We start from the raw sequence: 22,890 nt of genomic DNA, 5'->3' as shown, positions 1-22,890 counted from the left end.
CTAGTGGGGGCGGCAGGTAACCTAGTGGTTAGAGGGGCGGCAGGTAACCTAGTGGTTAGAGGGGCGGCAGGTAGCCTAGTGGTTAGAGGGCGGCAGGTAGCCTAGTGGTTAGAGGGGCGGCAGGTAACCTAGTGGTTAGAGGGGCGGCAGGTAGCCTAGTGGTTAGAGGGGCGGCAGGTAACCTAGTGGTTAGAGGGGCGGCAGGTAACCTAGTGGTTAGAGGGCGGCAGGTAGCCAGGTAGCCTTGTGGTTAGAGGGGCGGCAGGTAGCCTAGTGGTTAGAGGGGCGGCAGGTAGCCTAGTGGTTAGAGGGGCGGCAGGTAGCCTAGTGGTTAGAGGGGCGGCAGGTAACCTAGTGGTTAGAGGGGCGGCAGGTAGCCTAGTGGTTAGAGGGGCTAGTGGTTAGAGGGGAGGCAGGTAGCCTAGTGGTTAGAGGGGCGGCAGGTAGCCTAGTGGTTAGAGGGGCGGCAGGTAACCTAGAGGTTAGAGGGGCGGCAGGTAACCTAGTGGTTAGAGGGGCGGCAGGTAGCCTAGTGGTTAGAGGGGCGGCAGGTAGCCTAGTGGTTAGAGGGGCGGCAGGTAGCCTAGTGGTTAGAGGGGCGGCAGGTAGCCTAGTGGTTAGAGGGGCGGCAGGTAACCTAGTGGTTAGAGGGGCGGCAGGTAACCTAGTGGTTAGAGGGGCGGCAGGTAGCCTAGTGGTTAGAGGGGCGGCAGGTAGCCTAGTGGTTAGAGGGGCGGCAGGTAGCCTAGTGGTTAGAGGGACGGCAGGTAGCCTAGTGGTTAGAGGGGCGGCAGGTAACCTAGTGGTTAGAGGGGCGGCAGGTAGCCTAGTGGTTAGAGGGGCGGCAGGTAACCTAGTGGTTAGAGGGGCGGCAGGTATCCTAGTGGTTAGAGGGGCAGGTGGCCTAGTGGTTAGAGGGCGGCAGGTAACCTAGTGGTTAGAGGGGCGGCAGGTATCCTAGTGGTTAGAGGGGGGCAGGTATCCAGTGGTTAGCCTAGTGGTTAGAGGGGCGGCAGGTAGCCTAGTGGTTAGAGGGGCGGCAGGTAACCTAGTGGTTAGAGGGGCGGCAGGTAGCCTAGTGGTTAGAGGGGCGGCAGGTAGCCTAGTGGTTAGAGGGGCGGCAGGTAGCCTAGTGGTTAGAGGGGCGGCAGGTAACCTAGTGGTTAGAGGGGCGGCAGGTAGCCTAGTGGTTAGAGCGTTGGACTTGTAACCGAAAGGTTGCAAGATTGAATCCCTGAGCTGACAAGGTAAACATCTGTTGCTCTGCCCCTGAACAAGGCAGTTAACCAACTGTTCCTAGGCTATCATTGAAAATAAGAGTCTGTTCCTAGTTGACTTGCCTAGTTAAATAAAGGTTGAAAAAAGACAACTTCATGTTCTGTTTCCTTTCAGGGAGAGCCTGGTCCCAGAGGTCATGTTGGAATGTCTGGTGCCCCAGGACCTCAGGTAGGCCACCTGCCCATATGTAGTGTATGTTCGTTTTCCACACACCAGACTACAGATTGTTATTGTGACTGTTGTTAACCTCTCTCTCAACTCAAATCAATTCAAGGGGCTTTATTTGCATGGTAAACATATGTTAACATTGCCAAAGCAACTGAAGTAGATAATAAACAAAAGTGAAATAAACAATAAAAATGAACGGTAAACTTTAGATTCACAGAAGTTCTAAAATAATGAAGACATTTCAAATGTCATATTATGCCTATATACAGTGTTGTAACGATGTGTAAATGGTTAGAGTACAAAAGAGAAAATAAATAAGAATCAATATGGGTTGTATTGACAATGGTGTTTGTTCTTCACTGGTTGCCCTTTTCTTGTGGCAACAGGTCACAACTCTTGCTGCTGTGATGTCACACTGTGGGATTTCACCCAGTAGAGATGGGAGTTAATCAAAATTGCGTTTGTTTTCAATTCAAATCAAATCAAAGTGTATTTGTCACGTGCGCCGAATACAACAGGTGTAGACCTTAGAGTGAAATGCTTACTTACAGGCTCTAACCAATAGTGCAAAAAGGTTTTAGGTGAACAATAGGTAAGTAAAGAAATAAAACAACAGTAAAAAGACAGGCTATATACAGTAGAGAGGCTATAAAAGTAGAGAGGCTACATACAGACACCGGTTAGTCAGGCTGATTGATGTAGTATGTACATGTAGATATGGTTAAAGTGACTATGCATATATGATGAACAGAGAGTAGCAGTAGCGTAAAAGAGGGGTTGGTGGGTGGTGGGACACCATGCAGATAGCCCGGTTAGCCACTGTGCGGGAGCCCTGGTTGGTCGGCCCAATTGAGGTAGTATGTACATTAATGTATAGTTAAAGTGACTATGCATATATGATTAACAGAGAGTAGCAGCAGAGCGTAAAAAGAGGGGTTGGGGGGCACACAACGCAAATAGTCCGGGTAGCCATTTGATTACCTGTCCAGGAGTCTTATGGCTTGGGGGTAAAAACTGTTGAGAAGCCTTTTTGTCCTAGACTTGGCACTCCAGTACTGCTTGCCAAGCGGTAGTAGAGAGAACAGTCTATGACTGGGGTGGCGGTGGTCTTGACAATTTGTAGGGCCTTCCTCTGACACCGCCTGGTGTAGAGGTCCTGGATGGCAGGCAACTTAGCACCAGTGATGTACTGGGCCGTACCCACTACCCTCTGTAGTGCGGTTGGAGGCCGAGCAATTGCCATACCAGGCAGTGATGCAACCATGCTCTCGATGTTGCAGCTGTAGAATGTTTTGAGGATCACAGGACCCATGCCAAATCTTTTTAGTTTCCTGAGGGGGAATAGGCTCTTCACGACTGTATTTGTGTGTTTGGACCGTTCTAGTTTGTTGTTGATGTAGACACCAAGGAACTTGAAGCTCTCAACCTGCTCCACTACAGCCCTGTCGATGAGAATGGGGACGTGCTCGGTCCTCCTTTTCCTGTAGTCCACAATCATCTCCTTTGTCTTGGATACGTTGTTACTCTGGCATCACCCGGCCAGGTCTCTGACCTTCTCCCTATAGGCAGTCTCGTCGTTGTCGGTGATCAGGCCAACCACTGTTGTGTCGTCTGCAAACTTAATGATGGTGTTGGAGTCATGCCTGGCCATGCAGTCGTTGGTGAACAGAGAGTACAAGAGGGGACTGAGTACGCACCCCTGGGGAGCTCCAGTGTTGAGGATCAGCGTGGCAGATGTGTTGCTTTGTGGATCTGTGTAATCTGAGGGAAATATGTGTCTCTAATATGGCCACTAATTTGTCAGGAGGTTAGGAAGTGCAGCTCAGTTTCCACCTCATTTTTTGGGCAGTGTGAACATAGCCTGTCTTCTCTGGAGAGCCAGGTCTTCCCCCCGCGGCCTTTCTCAATAGCAAGGCTATGCTCACTGATTGTCATGCCCTGACCTTAGAGAGCCTTTTTACTTCTCTATTTGGTTAGGTCAGGGTGTGATTTGGGTGGGCATTCTTGTTTGTCTGTTTCTTTGTTGGCCGGGTGTGATTCCCAATCAGAGGCAGCTGTCTATCGTTGTCTCTGATTGGGAATCATACTTAGGCAGCCTTTTTCCCACCTGTGTTTGTGGGTAATTATTTATTTTCTGTGAGTGTTAGTGTGCGCCACGGTTGCGTCACGTTCGGTTTCTGTTTACCTGTTTTTTGTGAAAGTTTCACTCCAATTAAAGATGTGGAATTACAGGCACGCTGAGACTTGGCTAATTTATGACAGGGAGTTTGAAGACAGCGAGCGTGACACTGAGTCTGTACATAGTCAAAGCTTTCCTTAAGGTTGGGTCAGTCACTGTGGTCAGGTATTCTGCCACTGTGTTCTCTGTTTAGGGCCAAATAGCATTCTAGTTTGCTCTGTTTTTTGGGGAGAATTCTTTCCAATGTGTCAAGTAATTCGCTTTTGGTTTCTCATGATTTGCTTGGGTCTAATTGTGTTGCTGTTCTGGGGCTCTGTGGGGTGTGTTTGTGTTTGTGTTTGTGAATAGAGCCCCAGGACCAGCTTGCTTAAGGGACTCTTCTCCAGGTTCATCTCTCTGTAGGTGATGGCTTTGTTATGGAAGGTTTTGGAATCGCTTCCTCTTAGGTAGTTGTAGAATTGAACGTCTCTTTTCTGGATTTTGGTTATTTGGTGTTCTACGTTGTACACTGAGGATGTGTTTGCAGAATCTGCATGCAGTCTCAATTTGGTGTTTGTCCATTTTGTGAATTCTTGGTTGTTGAGTGGACCCCAGACCTCACAACCATAAAGGGCAATGGGTTCTATAACTGATTCAAGTATTTTTAGCCAGATCCTAATTGGTATGTCGAATTTTATGTTCCTTTTGATGGCATAGAAGGCTTTGTGAAAGTTACCTGTGGCGCTGATGTTTAGGCCAAGGTATGTATAGTTTTTTGTGTGCTCTAGGACAATGGTGTCTAGATGGAATTTGTATTTGTGGTACTGGCGACTGGACCTTTTTTGTAACACCATTATTTTGGTCTTACTGAGATTTACTGTCAGAGCCCAGGTCTGACTGAATCTGTGCAGAATATCTAGGTGCTGCTGTATTCCCTCCTTGGTTGGTGACAGAAGCACCAGATCATCAGCAAACAGTGGACATTTGACTTCAGATTCTAGTAGGGTGAGGCCAGGTACTGCAGACTGTTCTAGTGCCCTCGCCAATTTGTTGAAGAGTGTGGGGCTAAACCTGCATCCCTGTCTCACCCCACAGCACTGTGGAAAGAAATGTGTGTGTTTTTTGCTCATTTTAACTGCAGACTTCTTTGTGTACATAGATTTTATGTTTGTTTTTTCCCCAACACCACTTTCTATCAATTTGTATAGCAGACCCACATGCCAAATTGAGTCAAATGATTTATTGAAGTCAACAAAGCATGAGAAGACTTTGTTTTGTTTTGTTTGTTTGTCTGTCAATTAGGGTGTGCAGGGTGAATATGTGATCTGTCATACGATAATTTGGTAAAAAGCCAATTTGACATTTTCTCAGTACATTGTTTTCAATGAGGAAATGTACAAGTCTGCTGTTAATGATAATGCAGAGGATTTTCCCAAGGTTGCTGTTGACGCGTATCCCACCGTAGTTATTGGGGTCTCTCTCTCCTTCTCTGTCAGGGTGAGCCTGGTCTTCCTGGTGAAGCTGGTATGGAGGGCGTTCCTGGACCTAAGGTATCTTCTATAACAAGTCACCATAGCTATAACAAGTCATCATCACTATAACAAGTGCTATGGAGTTTTTGAATTCATCTCTCTATGTCTCTCTCTATGTCTCTCTCTCTCTGTCTCGCTCTCATTCTCTCTGTCTCGCTCTCATTCTCTCCCCCTCAGGGTGACAGAGGCCAGAGGGGAGCTGTAGGGCCACAGGGTATTGTCGGCAAGGCTGTAAGTCACTTCTGCACATCTCAGCAGAAACATGTACTTTCGGCTAAATCTGTGGTTCTCTAACTTCGGTTCCTGACAGGAGATCACCTTTAAAATAACAAGTAAACACACATCTAGCCAGGACAATAATCTAAGTGTTGTTGTGTGTCTGCAGGGCAACAAGGGTATGAGAGGGCCTATGGGTGTCCCAGGGGCTCAAGGCATCTCAGGAACCAAGGGAGACAAGGTGTGTGTGTGTGTGTGTCTGTGTGAAAAATACCCTTAATCTTTGTGTGTGCCTGTGTGTAAAATATATGTGTGTGCTCTTGCATCTGTGAGTTTACGGATGTGTCTGTATCGAGACATATTGTTTGTGTATCCATGCGAGTGCATGCGTGTGTTCGTTTTAATGTTGAACGTCGAAGCCACAATGAGGATGCATTCCTGTCGATATCATACACATGTGATCATGCAGTTATCCAAATGGCCTGTTGGTGGCAGTGCTGACCCACAAATCCTCCAGCCTCATAAAGATGCTGCCGTTGTCCCACACAGAGCCTTAGCAATATAAATGATAGTACGAGAGTCGTCATCTCCCATGTCTTTAGATGACACTACATCTTTCTTACTGTGTGCTGTGTCTCCTGCATTCCTTAGCTGGATCAATATATTGGCCTTGTTCTTTATTATAATGTATTATGTATTTGACTGTATTTACTGTGTGACTCATTTTTCTTTACACAGGGATTCCAAGGAAAAGTTGGGTCGAAGGGAGACTTTGTGAGTAGCAGTAAGCCTGTGATTTAAACCAATGCCATAGCCGCATAATAAAGTGTCCAAAATAACTCACATATGATGCAATTGGAATAGACTTTGTAATAGCAATTTGTAATAATACAAATCTTTGTAATAGCCGATGATCAATAGATTTTTTTTTCTCACACGCTCTCTCACTCTTTCAGGGTGATCCTGGTGTAGAAGGCTTGGCTGGGGAGAAAGGAGAGAAGGTGAGTGGCTTTATCAGGATGGGACGGGGGAGGCATCATAAAGGGGGATGCCACATTCTGGAAGAGGAAGGGTTGAGTCTAAGGGGAAAACTGTACTACACAGGTAGGATTTCAGACTGGATTGGACTGACCTGTCTGTCTGTCTGTCTGTCTGTCTGTCTGTCTGTCTGTCTGTCTGTCTGTCTGTCTGTCTGTCTGTCTGTCTGTCTGTCTGTCTGTCTGTCTGTCTGTCTGTCCGTCCATCTCTCCTCTGGCAGGGTTTGGGTGGTGAGCCTGGACCCAAAGGACAGGTAAGAACATCACTGGGGTTACTCCCAATCACACTTCATTCATAGTAGATGGAAACTAGTAGAATTTAGTTGAACCTACTCTGTTGTCACTTTGGGTCTCATCTACCACTCTTTCCTCCACAGCAAGGAGTGAGGGGAGAGACAGGGTTCAATGGCCCCACAGGAGACTCAGGCAAACCAGGAGACCAGGGACCAGGAGGACTGCCTGGGCCTCGCGGTCTCAATGGGGAGAGAGGAGTTCCAGGCATGCCAGGCATTGTGGGGGCAGCAGTGAGTCCTAAAAAGCTTTGACATGACAACACAGATTAGTGAGATAGTGGTATGATTACCCTCAATAGAGAATGCTAGTGATTGACTGACTGATTGCTTGATGATTGGTTGTTTTTTTCTTTCCTCTCCTCTACATTCCGTTCCTCCATCTTACATCTACTATCCTATCATCCATCTTTCCCTCTCTCTCCCTCTCCTTGCTCCTCTACAGGGACGGGATGCATCAGACCAGCACATCATTGAGGTGGTTCTGAAGATGCTGCAAGGTAAGAGGTCACAACATTATAAATCTACTGAGTCTACTGTATCCAGGTAAAACATTGACTATAGGTTATAAACATCCTCTATCCTCCTCATCCAGAGCGTCTGGCGGCTGTAGCGGTGAGCGCTAAGCGTGCCGTACTGGGTGGAGCCGGTGTCATGGGTCCCCCTGGTCCTCCTGGACTCCCAGGAGCTCCCGGTGCTCAGGGCCCACACGGCCTCACCGGCGCCCGCGGCATCCCTGGCATGTTTGGAGCCTCCGGACAGATCGGCAACACCGGACTGAAAGGTAGAAACTGAAATGTGTGTCTTTCCAGATAAAAAGAGACACTGATCACTCAAAGAATAATATAACAGATTAATACCACGGGCCCCTCTCCATGCCTCCATATTTCTCTCTTTCAGGAAAGAGAGGAGCGAAGGGAGACAGAGGAGATCCTGGTAAACCACATGCTGGCCAGCCAGGACCCCCGGGAATAACAGGTGAGACCCCAGGAGCACCACACACACACACACACACACACACACACACACACACACACACACACACACACACACACACACACACACACACACACACACACACACACACACACACACATACACACATACACACATACACATACACAGCAGTGACCGTCCTGTACACACCTATCCAGTTGCTGTAAAGGTGTGGAGGTGGAGGTGCATGCGGGTACCGATAAGACGCATGGGGTGTGAGTGTGGTTATACAGTATGTAGAAGCTGTGGTTATACAGTACGTAGAAGCTGTGGTTATACAGTATGTAGAGGCTGTGGTTATACACTATGTACAGGCTGTGGTTATACAGTATGTAGAGGCTGTGGTTATACAGTATGTAGAGACTGTGGTTATACAGTATGTAGAGACTGTGGTTATACAGTATGTAGAGACTGTGGTTATACAGTATGTAGAAGCTGTGGTTAAACAGTATGTAGAGACTGTGGTTATACAGTATGTAGAGACTGTGGTTATACAGTATGTAGAGACTGTGGTTATACAGTATGTAGAAACCAGACAACAAAGCTTAAATTAAGCCTTTTAAAATTGCTTAATCAATATATCCCCAGCAACTGTAAGAGAGTGAGCAGTCAGTTATGTACAACAGCAAACCAATCAGTTGGTAAAGCTGCTTGGCTGCAAAAATCCAACAAGCCATGGCTTCCCCCAGAGGAAAAGCTCAATAGCAACTTGGAGACACAAACAAGAGTAATTAACACCTACATGATTTCCAGGAAAACAAAGCTAAAATACTCTCAATGCTCACCAAAACAAACAAACTTCTACAATCTGTTTTAAAAAAAGTAGATTCGCTCTAAAAGAAAGTAGTGGCTATTGTGTCAGACATGCATGTACAAGGTTTGCACATGAACGAGCAAGACAACAAAATGTGCCATTTGAAAACTAGAAGTTGAATTGGACCAGCAAGAAAACAGAATGAGATGAAACAACATGAGAATATTGAATACATGAACAGGTGTGGAAGAAAATGCAAAGGATGGAATGAATCAGTGCCAGCAAAGCCCTAAACAAGCTGCAAGAAACCTTTCCAGTTGAAGGAGGAGACCCCCCTGCACTGAGGACAAAGCAGGAAAAATATATCATCACAGTGATGCCGAAGACCAGCTTATCGTAAATTGAAACAATATTCTTTCCCTCTACCCCCAATGCAATCTATACTCTACTTTCCCCAAGTAGCTGTTCCTCTCTGTGAAGTAACAATAGAAGTAGCCAATGCCAACAGGCTAAATGGACACTGACAGACAGTACAAAGGGGGAAATATAGCAAGTACTGTATGTCAATCACTGTTCTATGGATGTGTGGATGTGGAAAAAATACCCAATTGTCATACTTGAGTAAAAGTAAAGATACCTTAACAGAAAAGGACTCAAGTGAAAGTCACCCAGTAAAATACTACTTGAGTAAAAGTCTAAAAGTATTTGGTTTTAAATATACTTAAGTATCACAAGTGAATGTAATTGCTAAAATATACATAAAAGTAAAAGTATAAATAATTTCAAATTCCTTATATTAAGCAAACCAGATGACACCAGTTTTGTGTTTTATTAATTTACGGATAGCCAGGGGCACATTCCAACGCTCAGACATAATTTTAAAACAAATCATTTGTGTTTAGTAAGTCCGCCAGATCAGAGTCAGTAAAATTAATAAGAGTTCTGGCCAAAATAGGAGAGGATGTCAAGTCATTATTATTCCTTGATGGCCATTATGGTTAAGACACAATGGTGGTTATTTGTGGGAGATTGACTCTGTCCGATGGATCAGGACGGGGGAGGTGGGAGGTGGGAGGTGGGAGGGGGAGGTGGGAGGTGGGAGGTGGGATGGGGGAGGTGGGAGGGCATCAGACACTTCCCTGAAATATGTGTGGTGCCTCCACTCATCTCACTTCGGTCTCTCGGGGGACCCACTCTCCCCAAGTAGAGCCCCACCAGCCACTATACTCATTTAATTCCCAAGGTATTACAAACTGACCACAGTATTTACAGTGGGGCAAAAAAGTATTTAGTCAGCCACCAATTGTGCAAGTTCTTCTACTTAAAAAGATGAGAGAGGCCTGTAATTTTAATCATAGGTACACTTCAACTATGACAGACAAAATGATTTTTTTTTTCTCCAGAAAATCACATTGTAGGATTTTTAATGAATTTATTTGCAAATTATGGTGGAAAATAAGTATTTGGTCACCTACAAACAAGCAAGATTTCTGGCTCTCACAGACCTGTAACTTCTTCTTTAAGAGGCTTCTCTGTCCTTCACTCGTTACCTGTATTAATGGCACCTGTTTGAACTTGTTATCAGAATAAAATACATCTGTCCACAATTTCAAACAGTCACACTCCAAACTCCACTATGGCCAAGACCAAAGAGCTGTCAAAGGACACCAGAAACAGAATTGTAGACCTGCACCAGGCTGGGAAGACTGAATCTGCAATAGGTAAGCAGCTTGGTTTGAAGAAATCAACTGTGGGAGCAATTATTAGGAAATGGAAGACATCCCTCGATCTGGGGCTCCATGCAAGATCTCACCCCGTGGGGTCAAAATGATCACAAGAACGGTGAGCAAAAATCCCAGAACCACACGGGGGGACCTAGTGAATGACCTGCAGAGAGCTGGGACCAAAGTAACAAAGCCTACCATCAGTAACATACTACACCGCCAGGGACTCAAATCCTGCAGTGCCAGACGTGTCCCCCTGCTTAAGCAAGTACATGTCCAGGCCCGTCTGAAGTTTGCTAGAGAGCTTTTGGATGATCCAGAAGAAGATTGGGAGAATGTCATATGGTCAGATGAAACCAAAATATAACTTTTTGGTAAAAACACAACTCGTCGTGTTTGGAGGACAAAGAATGCTGAGTTGCATCCAAAGAACACCATACCTACTGTGAAGCATGGGGGTGGAAACATCATGCTTTTGGGCTGTTTTTCTGCAAAGGGACCAGGACAACTGATCCGTGTAAAGGAAAGAATGAATGGGGCCACGTATCGTGCTATTTTGAGTGAAAACCTCCTACCATCAGCAAGGGCATTGAAGATGAAACGTGGCTGGGTCTTTCAGCATGACAATGATCCCAAACACACCGCCCGGGCAACGAAGGAGTGGATTCGTAAGAAGCATTTCAAGGTCCTGGAGTGGCCTAGCCAGTCTCCAGATCTCAACCCCATAGAAAATCTTTGGAGGGAGTTGAAAGTCCGTGTTGCCCAGCAACAGCCCGAAAACATCACTGCTCTAGAGGAGATCTGCATGGAGGAATGGGCCAAACTACCACCAACAGTGTGTGAAAACCTTGTGAAGACGTTTGACCTCTGTCATTGCCAACAAAGGGTATATAACAAAGTATTGAGAAACTTTGTTATCTTTTTAAATGGGAGAACTTGCACAATTGGTGGTTTACTAAAATACTTTTTTGCCCCACTGTATGTGGCAGTCTTTCTTCAATGTATTTATGACATAATCCACAGATTTGTGGTATATTAGGGGTAGAGTAGGAGCTAAAAGCCCTAAAAAGGCACAGTGCCTCAAAGTACAAATAAGTACTTGCTTTATGTTTCATGTGTGTTCTCTGTTAAATGTTTGCTCAGCCTAAATGTTCCTACATGTTCTCACGTTTCATATATGTAATCTATACAATAACTATGTATTCACACTATGACTTCTCCATATCCATCGGATGTCAAACGCCCTCATATGTCGTGTCTGCTAAAAGGTTGTATCTGGTTCTTCAATGACGGTCAGAACAGACGAGGTTAACTTTGATTCTATACAAGGCTAACAAAATCCTAATGATTGCATGGAATGTGTAAAAAAAGCACAAGGTTCTTAAACATCTAAAGATATTGTCAGGCGATGTGGTTTTCCTGCAAGCTCTACACTTCAAAAAAGGAGAAATTTAGTATTTAAAGAGAAGCTGGGTTAGAAAGGTCTATGCTGCCACCTACTGTAGTAACAGCAGAAGTCTAGGCATCCTGGTAAACAAGAATACACACTTTAATCCCAGCACACGGACCAAGAGGTACGTTTTCTAATTTTGAATGGTTCCTTACATGGGGAAAAATACACATGACTTTCATTGTATATCCCCCAGTGGCAAACCTAGTGTTTTTAGATAGAATTGAAGTCCTCAGTAAAAGGCACATGACAGCCCACTTGGAGTTTGCAAAAGGCCCCTAAAGGACTCTAAGACCATGAGAAACAAGATTCTCTGATCTGATGAAACCAATATTGAGCTCTTTGACTTGAATGCCAAGTGTCACGTCTGGAGGAAACCTGGCACCATCCCTACAGTGAAGCATGGTAGTGCCAGCATCATGCTGTGGGGATCCTTTTCAGCGGGAGGGACTTGGAGACAAATCAGGATTGAGGGAGAGATGAATGGAGCAAAGTACAGATAGATCCTTGATGAAAAACTGCTCCAACGCGTTCAGGGGCTCAGACTGGGGTGAAGGTTCACCTTCCAACAGGACAACAACCGTAAGCACACAACCAAGACAGCAGAGGAGTTGCTTCGGGACAAGTCTCTGAATGACCTTGAGTGGCCCAGCCAGAGCCAGGACTTGAACCCGATCGAACATCTCTGGAGAGACCTGAAAATAGCTGTGCGGCAACGCTCCCCATCCAACCTGGCAGACCCTTGAGAGGATCTGCAGAGAACAATGTGAGAAACTCCCCAAATACAGGTGTGTCAAGCTTGTAGCATCACACCCAAGAAGCTTCAAGGCTGTAATTGCTGCCAAAGGTGCTTCAACAAAGTACTGAGTAAAGGGTTAGAATACTTATGTAAATGTTATATTTCAGTTTTTGTTTCATGTTTTTTTGCAAAATTTCCTGAAAACCTGTTTTTTCTTTGTCCTTATGGGGTATTGTGTGTAGATTAACGAGGGAAAAATTATTTATTCCATTTTAGAAAAAGGCTGTAATGTAACAAAATGTGGGAAAAAGTCAAGAGGTCTGAATACTTTCTGAAAGCACTATCAAACCCAGACAGGAACTATTATTTTGGCAGGTGACCTGAATCAAGCATTCAGCCAATTAGACAGGCATAGCAATAAAAAAACTAATGGAAATTCAAGGAACCTCCAAAGAGGCTGAAAATGTTAATTATTACAAATATTTTACAGGCACCTGGAGATTATTATCCCCGACTTCAAAAGACAACTCTTTTTTTTCTCAACGTTTGAAAAGCTCTTCAAGTTTTTTATTCCAAAAATGCTCACAACAATATACTGGGTACTAAAATCCATGATACAGTGATATCGGATCATTCTCCTCTATCATGCTTAATTACACCAACAGAAAATGCACTTATAGTGAGAGAATAATTATGGTCAATGAACAGAGCGCATCTTTAATTCCCGAAATATAATAAATACATAAAAAAAACTTTACCATAACAAATGTAGACATACAGCACAGAGAAAAGCAGTCCCCCGACATCATTTGGAATGCTTTTACGGAGTACATTAGGAGAACGATAATCTAATACTCTGCAAAAGTTCAATCTGAGTTAGATTTTCTTTTCTAAGAGAAATGAATTACTATCTTAGAAAAAGCCAATAAAAAATCTTTACTAGGTAAAGAAGAAAATGACATTTCTGAACTTAAGCAGGAATATAATATTTTACTTTTGAAGAGCCAACAACTACAGGTTAAACTCAGATAAAGCATAATGTTGCATAAAGCATACATTGAAATCACACAGAAATAAATATTAGACAGTGTTAATAAATCATTGGGGCGGAGAACTGCACCAGAGATGAACAGTTTACACATACAATTATATTTTATATTCTGGGACAAAGTAGTGCCACATTTAACATTTACATTTAAGTCATTTAGCAGACGCTCTTATCCAGAGCGACTTACAAATTGGTGCTTTCACCTTATGACATCCAGTGGAACAGCCACTTTACAATAGTGCATCTAGGTCTTTTAAGGGGGGGGGGGGGGGGGGGTGAGAAGGATTACTTTATCCTATCCTAGGTATTCCTTAAAGAGGTGGGGTTTCAGGTGTCTCCGGAAGGTGGTGATTGACTCCGCTGTCCTGGCGTCGTGAGGGAGTTTGTTCCACCATTGGGGGGCCAGAGCAGCGAACAGTTTTGACTGGGCTGAGCGGGAACTGTACTTCCTCAGTGGTAGGGAGGCGAGCAGGCCAGAGGTGGATGAACGCAGTGCCCTTGTTTGGGTGTAGGGCCTGATCAGAGCCTGGAGGTACTGAGGTGCCGTTCCCCTCACAGCTCCGTAGGCAAGCACCATGGTCTTGTAGCGGATGCGAGCTTCAACTGGAAGCCAGTGGAGAGAGCGGAGGAGCGGGGTGACGTGAGAGAACTTGGGAAGGTTGAACACCAGACGGGCTGCGGCGTTCTGGATGAGTTGTAGGGGTTTAATGGCACAGGCAGGGAGCCCAGCCAACAGCGAGTTGCAGTAATCCAGACGGGAGATGACAAGTGCCTGGATTAGGACCTGCGCCGCTTCCTGTGTGAGGCAGGGTCGTACTCTGCGGATGTTGTAGAGCATGAACCTACAGGAACGGGCCACCGCCTTGATGTTATTTGAGAACGACAGGGTGTTGTCCAGGATCACGCCAAGGTTCTTAGCGCTCTGGGACGAGGACACAATGGAGTTGTCAACCGTGATGGCGAGATCATGGAACGGGCAGTCCTTCCCCGGGAGGAAGAGCAGCTCCGTCTTGCCGAGGTTCAGCTTGAGGTGATGATCCGTCATCCACGCTGATATGTCTGCCAGACATGCAGAGATGCATGCCCCTATTTATTCCAATGAGACCAAACATCACTCAATGCTATGCTTCTGAGTTCCATGTATCAAACTTTTATTTCAGTCATATTAAACCAGGAAAATCTGGAGTCCCCTGCAGATTACAGATCCATACATTTGATAAAGTAGGACAATAAAATAATAACAACACTCAAAAGCATCAAAATGGAAAAAATCTTACCAGACTTGATACATATGAATCAAACAGGGTTTATTAAAAATAGACACAAACAAACACAAGAACATGTTTCAGAATAATACAAAACACACAAAGATGTTGATTTGTCAATAATGGCTGTTGATGATGAAAAGGCTGTTGATGATGAAAAGGCTGTTGACCGTCTTAAGCTGACCTTTCTATTTAGACCTTTGGAAGCATTCAACTTTCCAGCTAAAATAATACATTTAATACAAATATTATATAAATGTAATTAAGCAAAATTATGCACAAATAATACAGTACCCAATGAAATTGCTTTAAAAGGGGAAAAGGACAGGATGTCCTGTCTCCCCCTACTGGTTTCACTGGCAATTGAACTGCTGGCAGAAAGAATTTGACAGCACACAAACATAACAGGTATGAGTACTGATAAACATGAATATAAATTAAATTGATTTGACGATGATCTCCTGATATACTGTACCTGACTAATATTGAAACTCAATGCTGCCCTTGTTAGAAACATTTTTGGGATACTCTAAAGTCCAAGGGTATAAAATGAAAGTGGAAAAAACTGAAATAATGGCAATAGGAAAAATAAATATAATAACTGATGATCTTTAGCAATCCTTTAAGTGGACCAAAAAAAGATAAAATACTTATGATGCTTAAGAAGTGGCAAAAAACAACAAAAAATAAACATAACTTTATATCATCACTCAACAAAATTAATGCGCATCTAATTAATATGAACATTCTCCCATTAATCTTATAGGTAGAATAAACCTCTTTAGAATGGCAAAGAATGGCAAAGTTTTTATTTTTAATTTCGGTAATATCATTTACCCCATTAAAGTATTCTCGGACATAAGATAACAGACTTCATATGGGAAAATAAAACTCGTAGAATAAATAGGGAAGTTTTAACCTTCCAGACATGGAATTGTATCAACTCGCCACCCAAGGCTTTTACGTCCGACATATAGTTAAATGCACTAAACTGGAACAATGGGTACATAATGAAGATGTGTATGCTCATCCATAGAATCTTTTCATCTGTTTGTTTTCAAAGGATGGAGCTAAGAACATTAACAACTTCATTGTTAAGAACATTATAATAACATCAAAGAAAATTAAATTAATTCTACAATAACCAAAATATCTCCCTAAAAACACACCCCTATGGAACAATCCTTTGATAGCTTCACCGATAAATTGGCCCACATGGAAAACCAAAGGCATAGAAACTGTAAATGACAGAGTAATAGGAAATACAATTATTTCAATGACAGAATGAAAAACTGTTTTGGACTGATTCATGTAGACATTTTGAAATACTATATTGGGCTCCCAAGTGGTAGCACAACCGGCGGTGATCAGGAGTCCCATAGGACGGCGCACAGTTGTCCGGGTTAGAGGAGGGCTTGGTCGGGGTAGGCCGTCATTGTAAAATAAGAATTTGTTCTTAACTGACTTGCCTATTTAAATGAATGTTAGATTTAAAAAAAACTTAAACTTAAAAATCTTATCACAAAATATCGACCTGAACACTTTTGGACATCAGAGAAATGTTGAGGAAATCATGTTGGGGTCAGAAACAGATGCTCATATGGTAAGATATACAACACCTTGCAGAGAGAGTCTATCACAATGACAATCTGTTAGAAAAATATAAACTATTGGAACCAAGGCTTAAAAATAATGGATATAGGCAACACTAGGCAGTGTTGGAACATAATGAACAAAATTACAGTTAACAAAACTGTACTCTTAAATCCAGCATAAACTAATCTAAATGTATAGAATTTATTATACAAAAAACAAAATTAACAAATTCTACACTACAACTGCAGAGTCATGTCTTTAGTATAAAACTAACAACTTCTCAATAATTCATGCCTTCTGGGAGTGCTATAAAGTCCAAAAGTTCTGGGCAGAGTTAAAAAGCTGCGCTGGCAGTCTGAAGTTTTACAATGTACATTTACTTTTAATACGTCTATCTGCATATTTCATGACATGGCATGCTTTACTATTTAAATATTGAAAAAAAATCTGGATACAGACAGAAACTTTTTTGAGGAATATGGGGCAGAGTCTTACAAGCATTAGAAACAGCAATGGGTGTTGATATGGTGGGAACATGTGGGTCTGAGCAAATGTGATATCATTGTTTGTGGAAATGTATGTATGTAAATGTTAAATTGTCTATTGTTTTTGTCTATGTATGTTTTAGTTTATTGTACAAAAATAATTACAGAAAATATTACAATAAAAAGTTTATCAACTTACCTTAGGAAGTCATGGTGTCAAAGTAAAACTTTGAAACCCTTCCTCCTCAGGACCCCCTGGTATTGACGGAGTGGCTCGAAACGGTAAGCCCGGTGATCGAGGCCCCCAGGGCTCGGCAGGAGAAGCTGGCCGTCCTGGTAAGGCGGGCCCCACTGGTCTTCCAGGGTTCTGTGAGGCTGCAGCCTGCCTAGCTGCCTCGGCCTACACCTCCCCCAGACTACAGGACTCCGCCAGGGTCAAGGGCCCCGGAGTCTAACCTGAGACCTCTCCATCAAGAGCCCCACAACACCAGGGTGAAAGAGAGAGACAGAAGAGAGAGAAGCAGGGATAGAGGAGAGAGAGAGAGACAGAAGAGAGAGAACCAGGGATAGAGGGGAGAGAGAGAGACAGAAGAGAGAGAAGCAGGGATAGAGGGGAGAGAGAGAGACAGAAGAGAGAGAAGCAGGGATAGAGGAGAGAGAGAGAGACAGAAGAGAGAGAAGCAGGGACAGAGGAGAGAGAGAGAGAACTCTTCTTTATTGGATCCCAACGAGAGCGAGGAGTTGGGGAAATACTATCATGACTGACATTGCCCCTCTGACCCCTAAACTGACGACCTTCAGTTGAACTGTTTGGAGACTGTTTGCAACATACACCATGCCCATCTACATTAAATCACCCTGAGGACAGCCACTCACAGCCAATAACACCCCTCTGAAATTACAATCTCTGGTTCGGGATTGGCTTTTTTCAATGTCAGTCACATCCAACTGCCTCACCCCCAACCACAGAGGGAAATAGAATGATGCTGCGTTCAAAACAACTGGGTGCTCAGAACTCTGAAATCTCAGACTTCCAACTTTAGTGCGTTCAAGACATCTGGGAACTCATTAAAAAAACGAGCTCAGACTGGAAAAAAATAGTTTTGAACGGTCATCCAACTCGGAATTCCAACTCGGAATTCTCAAGCCTCTTTCAAGAGCTTCAACTTTCCAACCTGAAGATCACTGACATCATGATTTTTTTTCGGGTTCCCAGTTGTCTTGAACGCGTCATGGGAGAAACGTAGTGACATCAGAATCATATCCAGTGATGTCATTGAAATGTAATCAGCAGCAGCCGTAGCCCCTGGACTGGGAGGACTAGAGATAGACTTTGTGTCTAATGATTGGTGCTTTTTTATTTTATATACCGTGGTCACTTTAAATGATATTGTTTAATACCTGAAATATGAATTTTTATAAATGTTTTGAAGCAGAAAAGGCAAGCATATGACCCACTCCACCCGCCACCAAACAACAAGTGGCTTACAAGTGTACACAAAAGTACCAATAAAAGATTAGGATCAAAATCCACGCTCCATACTGTACCTTTGTAAGATGTATTGCTAAAATCCTCGCCTATATGCTCGAGTGAAATAGTGAAATGCTCGAGTGAATTATCTCACATGTACATTTGCCGCCCCTTTCTACCTTTGCCTCATTTTAGAAAACATGTTTTCTTTAGCCTTGATCTCTTCCTCTAGTTGACTGGCAACAACACTCCCATCTATTTCCCATAAGTCAGTGCTGCACAACTTTGTAAATGTTTGTCTTACTGTAATCAATCTTTCTATGCCACTGTCAACTAACTTCCACAGAGTCAATCAATGTCAACATTCTAATAACAACTAGGACATGTTATTTTCATTAACATAAACTATTTATTGTTCTTTATATGATTCATCTGTAAAGACGTGTAATTTCTTTTTTCCCCCCTGGTTGTTCAGGTCAACCAATTCCAAAACAATACAAAATAAAGTTTTGTAAAACCTGAATGTTCTTCCCTACCATGTGGGAACCGTTGGATCTCTGAATAGAAACAATCATTGTACCTAAATGACATGGTCATTATTCCAGTGGGTTTAGAGAAGGGTTAACGGAAAGGGCCTAGACTTTCTCTGTCTTCTTGCCACACTCCAGTCCAGTCAGTGCTAGTAAGTTGGTTGCCAACTGTTTTCCAAGAAAATGCAAAACGTTAAGTGTTGAGGTGCATGTAGTCTGCCTAGACTAGAGAATAATGACATACCCCACATTATCCCAGTGGTAGGTATTCTGGTATAAGGCCTATAACGTGTAAAGTGTGGGCCAACACAGCCCAGTTCCAGTACCATGGTGTTCTTTAGTTGGACTGCCCTATCCTTTTCTGTTTAGCCACCCCTATCCAACTGTGAGTAATACCAGCTCACGCTCTCAAAGCTGCGGAAGTCAAGCTTTTGTGAAAGCCTTCCACTTGAAAGATATTCTTCTTGCACTCATATAATAGTCTCTTGCAGGTGGCTTGGAGTTTATACAATAACATCTCTAGCAATCGGCTTACTTGAAAAGCAGAATAATATAAATAAAGTGCTAGTTAACGTTTTATCCTTAGTATGCTTTCAATCAGAGCACCAAGGAAAGGCATTCCAATGAAATACACTGTGCACATTGATGGTATGGCAACACCACAGTGAACTAGTCACATTATATACTTGGATGTCTCTGATCTGTTGATCAACAACATGTCTGCTTTGCAAAATTTATTAGCTTTTTCAGAAAAGTTTCCATAAAAAACAACATCTCTTTACACAGGATGGCTTAATAAAATGTACCGGTAACACAGAAACAATCAGATCTAGTGAGAATAGCAGGGAAACAGCGCTGTTGTTTTAACAAGATGTTTGTAAAAGCTAGGAATGAAGAGTGGAGATATGTTATTGTTTGGGTATTTAGTATACCTAGGGTCAGTAGTTATTCCTGACCAGGAAATCCTCTGGACAGGTCACATGTTCAGGAAAAAACAACTCAGAACATCTATATGTTTCTAAACCTGGTGATATCCATTACATAGCCAGCGGTTGGTGACACCCTGTCGTGTATATATGACAGGTCAAACTAAAGAACAACACAACATACAAGGCAGGAGACATACAAGTTGTACTCAGTTAGTAATGGATACAGGGAGAAGCTGGTTGGCACAGTGATGCCAGCGATGGTATGAGTGAATATGGATGTTCAACTTTTTTCTCTTATGTTTGATAATGACATTGAAAACTCTTAGTGGTCATAAAGAATGTACTTCTGCTTAGGATCGCTAAATTATGGGAACTTTCCCAAAATTACTAAGCTTCCAGAAATTCTGTTTGGAACATTCACAGATTTCCTGCGTTATCGCCTCCTGATTGTGGGAATCTTCCAGCCAGGATTTCTGAAAATCCTAGGTACACCAGTGGTGTACTCGAGGAGCAAATAATCCCAAGTTCATCTGTTGTGAAAAATAAGTTTGGTAGTGTGGTAAGACACTTGTTAATAGATTGCTATATAACAAGAAAGGTGATTTTTGAGGCAGTTTTGAAAATGCTGCCGTTGAACATGATGTCCTGTACCTTCTGACACGCATGAAAATACCTTCCAGAACATAATAATACCACCATATATAAATCCAATCTGTTTTTATACAAAAGGCACAATTCCCTCATAAATCATTTGTTTTACAGAACAAATGACTCCCTTTAAAATCTTTTTAAAAAACCCACTGGTAGTGGATACATGACAGTTGACCATAACAAACACACGGTAAGCCATGCTGACGCCAACTCCACAATACAAAAGGTATAACAAGCCATTATATAAATATAAATATTTACAAAACAGGCACTCTGGGAAGGTGAACATTATGATCTTCTCACACAAACAGGGAAGAGAAGGTGAGAAGGCCATTATATAGCGTACAGATCTGTTAAAGCATCAGACATCATTCAAGTGATGGTGTATATTCAAGCATAGAAATAACATAAACAACATAGCATGCATAAAGAACAAAGAACATTTGGAATGGGAGTGCCATGTCAGTTCTATTCATTCTGTTTCTATTGCTAGAGAGAAGCAAGATCAAAGCAGAACAGCACAAAGCAGCTGTCTAATACTCCCAACGGGCACGTTTTATAATCAGAATGGAGAGTAGGGTGATAGTGATGATGAGGAAGAGTTTGCAGGTAATTTTTTGAAGGCTGGATTTGCTCTTGCTGGTATTATCAAACTAAGCATGTATATCTTATAGAATGAACTTACAGCTAAAGTTGGGACATTTTGAAGGAATGAACAGAACAGATAAGACAGAGAGTAGAGAGGCAGGATAGCGGTGTCCACATGATCTCCTTTATCAAAGCCACTTCAGCCAGTACTAAGTCTTCAGTTAGAAGAAGGTCCTACACATACAGATGTAGAATCTTAATTTAATCACGCTGTTGCAGGATGAATTTTCCTACAATGCAGGACTTTTAAAATGTGTAGTGTATTTGGTGTTTAAAAAGGCTTTGAACGTTTGTAATTTCCACTTAGAAATGTAATACTTGACTTTCCATTAGGAAAATGTATCAACCATGACAGAAACATCCATTAATTATAATCTACATAATAATGAACATGTCCTGTTGCTGCAGGATTGTTTTCCTGCTTCAGCAAACTGGCTCAAATTAAGATCCTACATCTGTATATATTTTCTACACAGGCGGTGAGGTGGACAGCTAACTGGCAAACACTTTGATGAATTAGGGATGGATGAAGAAGACCACATCAACTATGGGTGCCTCAGTATTCACTTGTTTTCCTGGGATGATTTCTGTTGATTGACTGGTCTTTTGTTTTCTCTTCTCTCTCTCTTCACCCCTCCACTTCTGTCTCTAGTGCCTTCTGGTCTTTGGGTTGGTTTCTTCTATCTCTCCATCTTCTCTGTGTCTCCTCTCCTCCTCTCCTCTTCAATAATCTCTCTCTCTCTCTCTAGTAGGGGCCCTTGACGGGAGGGCCCTTAGGGTTCCACTCTATTGGTTGGCTCATACAGTCGGAGGGGTTACACCGGCCCTCCCTGCCCTTCTGGCCCGGCTGTCCAGGGGTTCCTGAGACTCCAGGGACCCCCTGCTGACCCACGGGGCCGCTGGGGCCCATCTTGCCATAGCCTGGGGGGCCCGGGACACCTGTGGCGGGGGGATGAAGGAACAGAGAACATCATTGAAGCGCTGGATACACAGTGACTATAAAAGAGCAGAGCAGTTGAAAGAACTAACTTAATGAAGCTTTGGCAGGATAGTGACGAATTAAGCATTTCAACAGGCTGATGTGGAGTCTCACCTGGTGCTCCTGGGGGTCCACTGTCACCCATCTCCCCTACACCCTTGTCACCTTTCTCTCCCTTCAGACCTCGTGGACCTGCAGACACGACAGAGGACATCACTTGAGAGAGGAGCTAACCTTTATGTTACGCTAAGCTGACATCACTTGTCATAACTGTTTATGATCTCCTATGTATTTATCATGACCGTGGTATTCAGGAGTTACGACAAAAGGAATCAAGTGAATTCTAGACTCACCCTGTGGTCCCAGGACTCCTTGGCGGCCCTCTCTGCCTATCTGTCCTGACTGACCCGGGGCCCCTGGAGACCCATTTCTACCTGGGTTACCATCCTTCCCTGGGGGGCCAGGACGACCGGGGGACGATACCTCTTGTGGCTGCTGCATACGAGACATGAAGTAGGCCATCCTCTCTGTGGGGGGATACAGTACAACTTCAGTTGATAAAACACCTAATAATCAATAAAGCTGTTTCCTTTCTCTGCCACTGCTCAAATAGGAAATACGGGCAGATATAAAGTATTGGTGATAAACTTAAACTAAAATAAGACCATGTTCTCACCATCAAATATCTTGATGACCTGCTGGCGAATGAAGTCCTTGATGTTGTCATAGTTGACCACAGGCTGTGGATTAGAGAGAGAGAGAGAGAGAGAGAGAGAGAGAGAGAGAGAGAGAGAGAGAGACATAAGAGAAGACCTAACCACCACTTTTGGGTTTTAGTCTTTTGACCAAACTGTTGGTTTTGTGTTCCATTAGACATTGTGGAACAAACACGAACATAACTAGTAATCAATTCATAATCGAGGCAATTCACCTTAGTAGCTAAGGT

At 43.3% G+C, this 22,890-nt stretch overlaps 2 protein-coding genes across 5 annotated transcripts in view; one reads left to right on the top strand and one right to left on the bottom strand.

Annotated features, from left to right (window-relative positions):
* Positions 1-18,730, top strand: part of LOC115119918 (procollagen, type IX, alpha 2) — a 37,519-nt gene extending 18,789 nt beyond the window's left edge. The window contains exons 21-32 of the mRNA XM_029648815.2: positions 1,393-1,446; positions 5,101-5,154; positions 5,314-5,367; positions 5,522-5,593; positions 6,091-6,126; positions 6,309-6,353; positions 6,611-6,643; positions 6,767-6,913; positions 7,125-7,179; positions 7,275-7,463; positions 7,580-7,657; positions 16,986-18,730. Coding sequence (XP_029504675.1) covers positions 1,393-1,446; positions 5,101-5,154; positions 5,314-5,367; positions 5,522-5,593; positions 6,091-6,126; positions 6,309-6,353; positions 6,611-6,643; positions 6,767-6,913; positions 7,125-7,179; positions 7,275-7,463; positions 7,580-7,657; positions 16,986-17,191 — 1,023 coding nt within the window. The 3' untranslated portion in view covers positions 17,192-18,730. The remainder of the gene's footprint in view (positions 1-1,392; positions 1,447-5,100; positions 5,155-5,313; positions 5,368-5,521; positions 5,594-6,090; positions 6,127-6,308; positions 6,354-6,610; positions 6,644-6,766; positions 6,914-7,124; positions 7,180-7,274; positions 7,464-7,579; positions 7,658-16,985) is intronic.
* Positions 18,731-19,456: 726 nt separating this feature from the next.
* The window catches only part of LOC115119920 (collagen alpha-1(XVI) chain-like), a 165,296-nt gene continuing 161,862 nt past the window's right edge, over positions 19,457-22,890 (bottom strand). For all 4 annotated transcript variants that reach the window (XM_065020260.1, XM_065020262.1, XM_065020263.1 and 1 more), the window contains 4 exons: positions 22,621-22,684; positions 22,298-22,471; positions 22,059-22,136; positions 19,457-21,904 (listed from right to left, as the gene is read on the bottom strand). In XM_065020260.1, the coding sequence (XP_064876332.1) occupies positions 21,711-21,904; positions 22,059-22,136; positions 22,298-22,471; positions 22,621-22,684 (510 nt within the window). In that variant the 3' untranslated portion in view covers positions 19,457-21,710. The remainder of the gene's footprint in view (positions 21,905-22,058; positions 22,137-22,297; positions 22,472-22,620; positions 22,685-22,890) is intronic.

The sequence above is a fragment of the Oncorhynchus nerka genome, linkage group LG7 (genome assembly GCF_034236695.1).
Source record: "Oncorhynchus nerka isolate Pitt River linkage group LG7, Oner_Uvic_2.0, whole genome shotgun sequence".
NCBI classification, from domain to species: Eukaryota; Metazoa; Chordata; class Actinopteri; order Salmoniformes; family Salmonidae; genus Oncorhynchus; species Oncorhynchus nerka.
The sequence above is the reverse complement of the archived record's forward strand: the minus strand, read 5'-3'. Positions and strand labels throughout refer to the sequence as shown.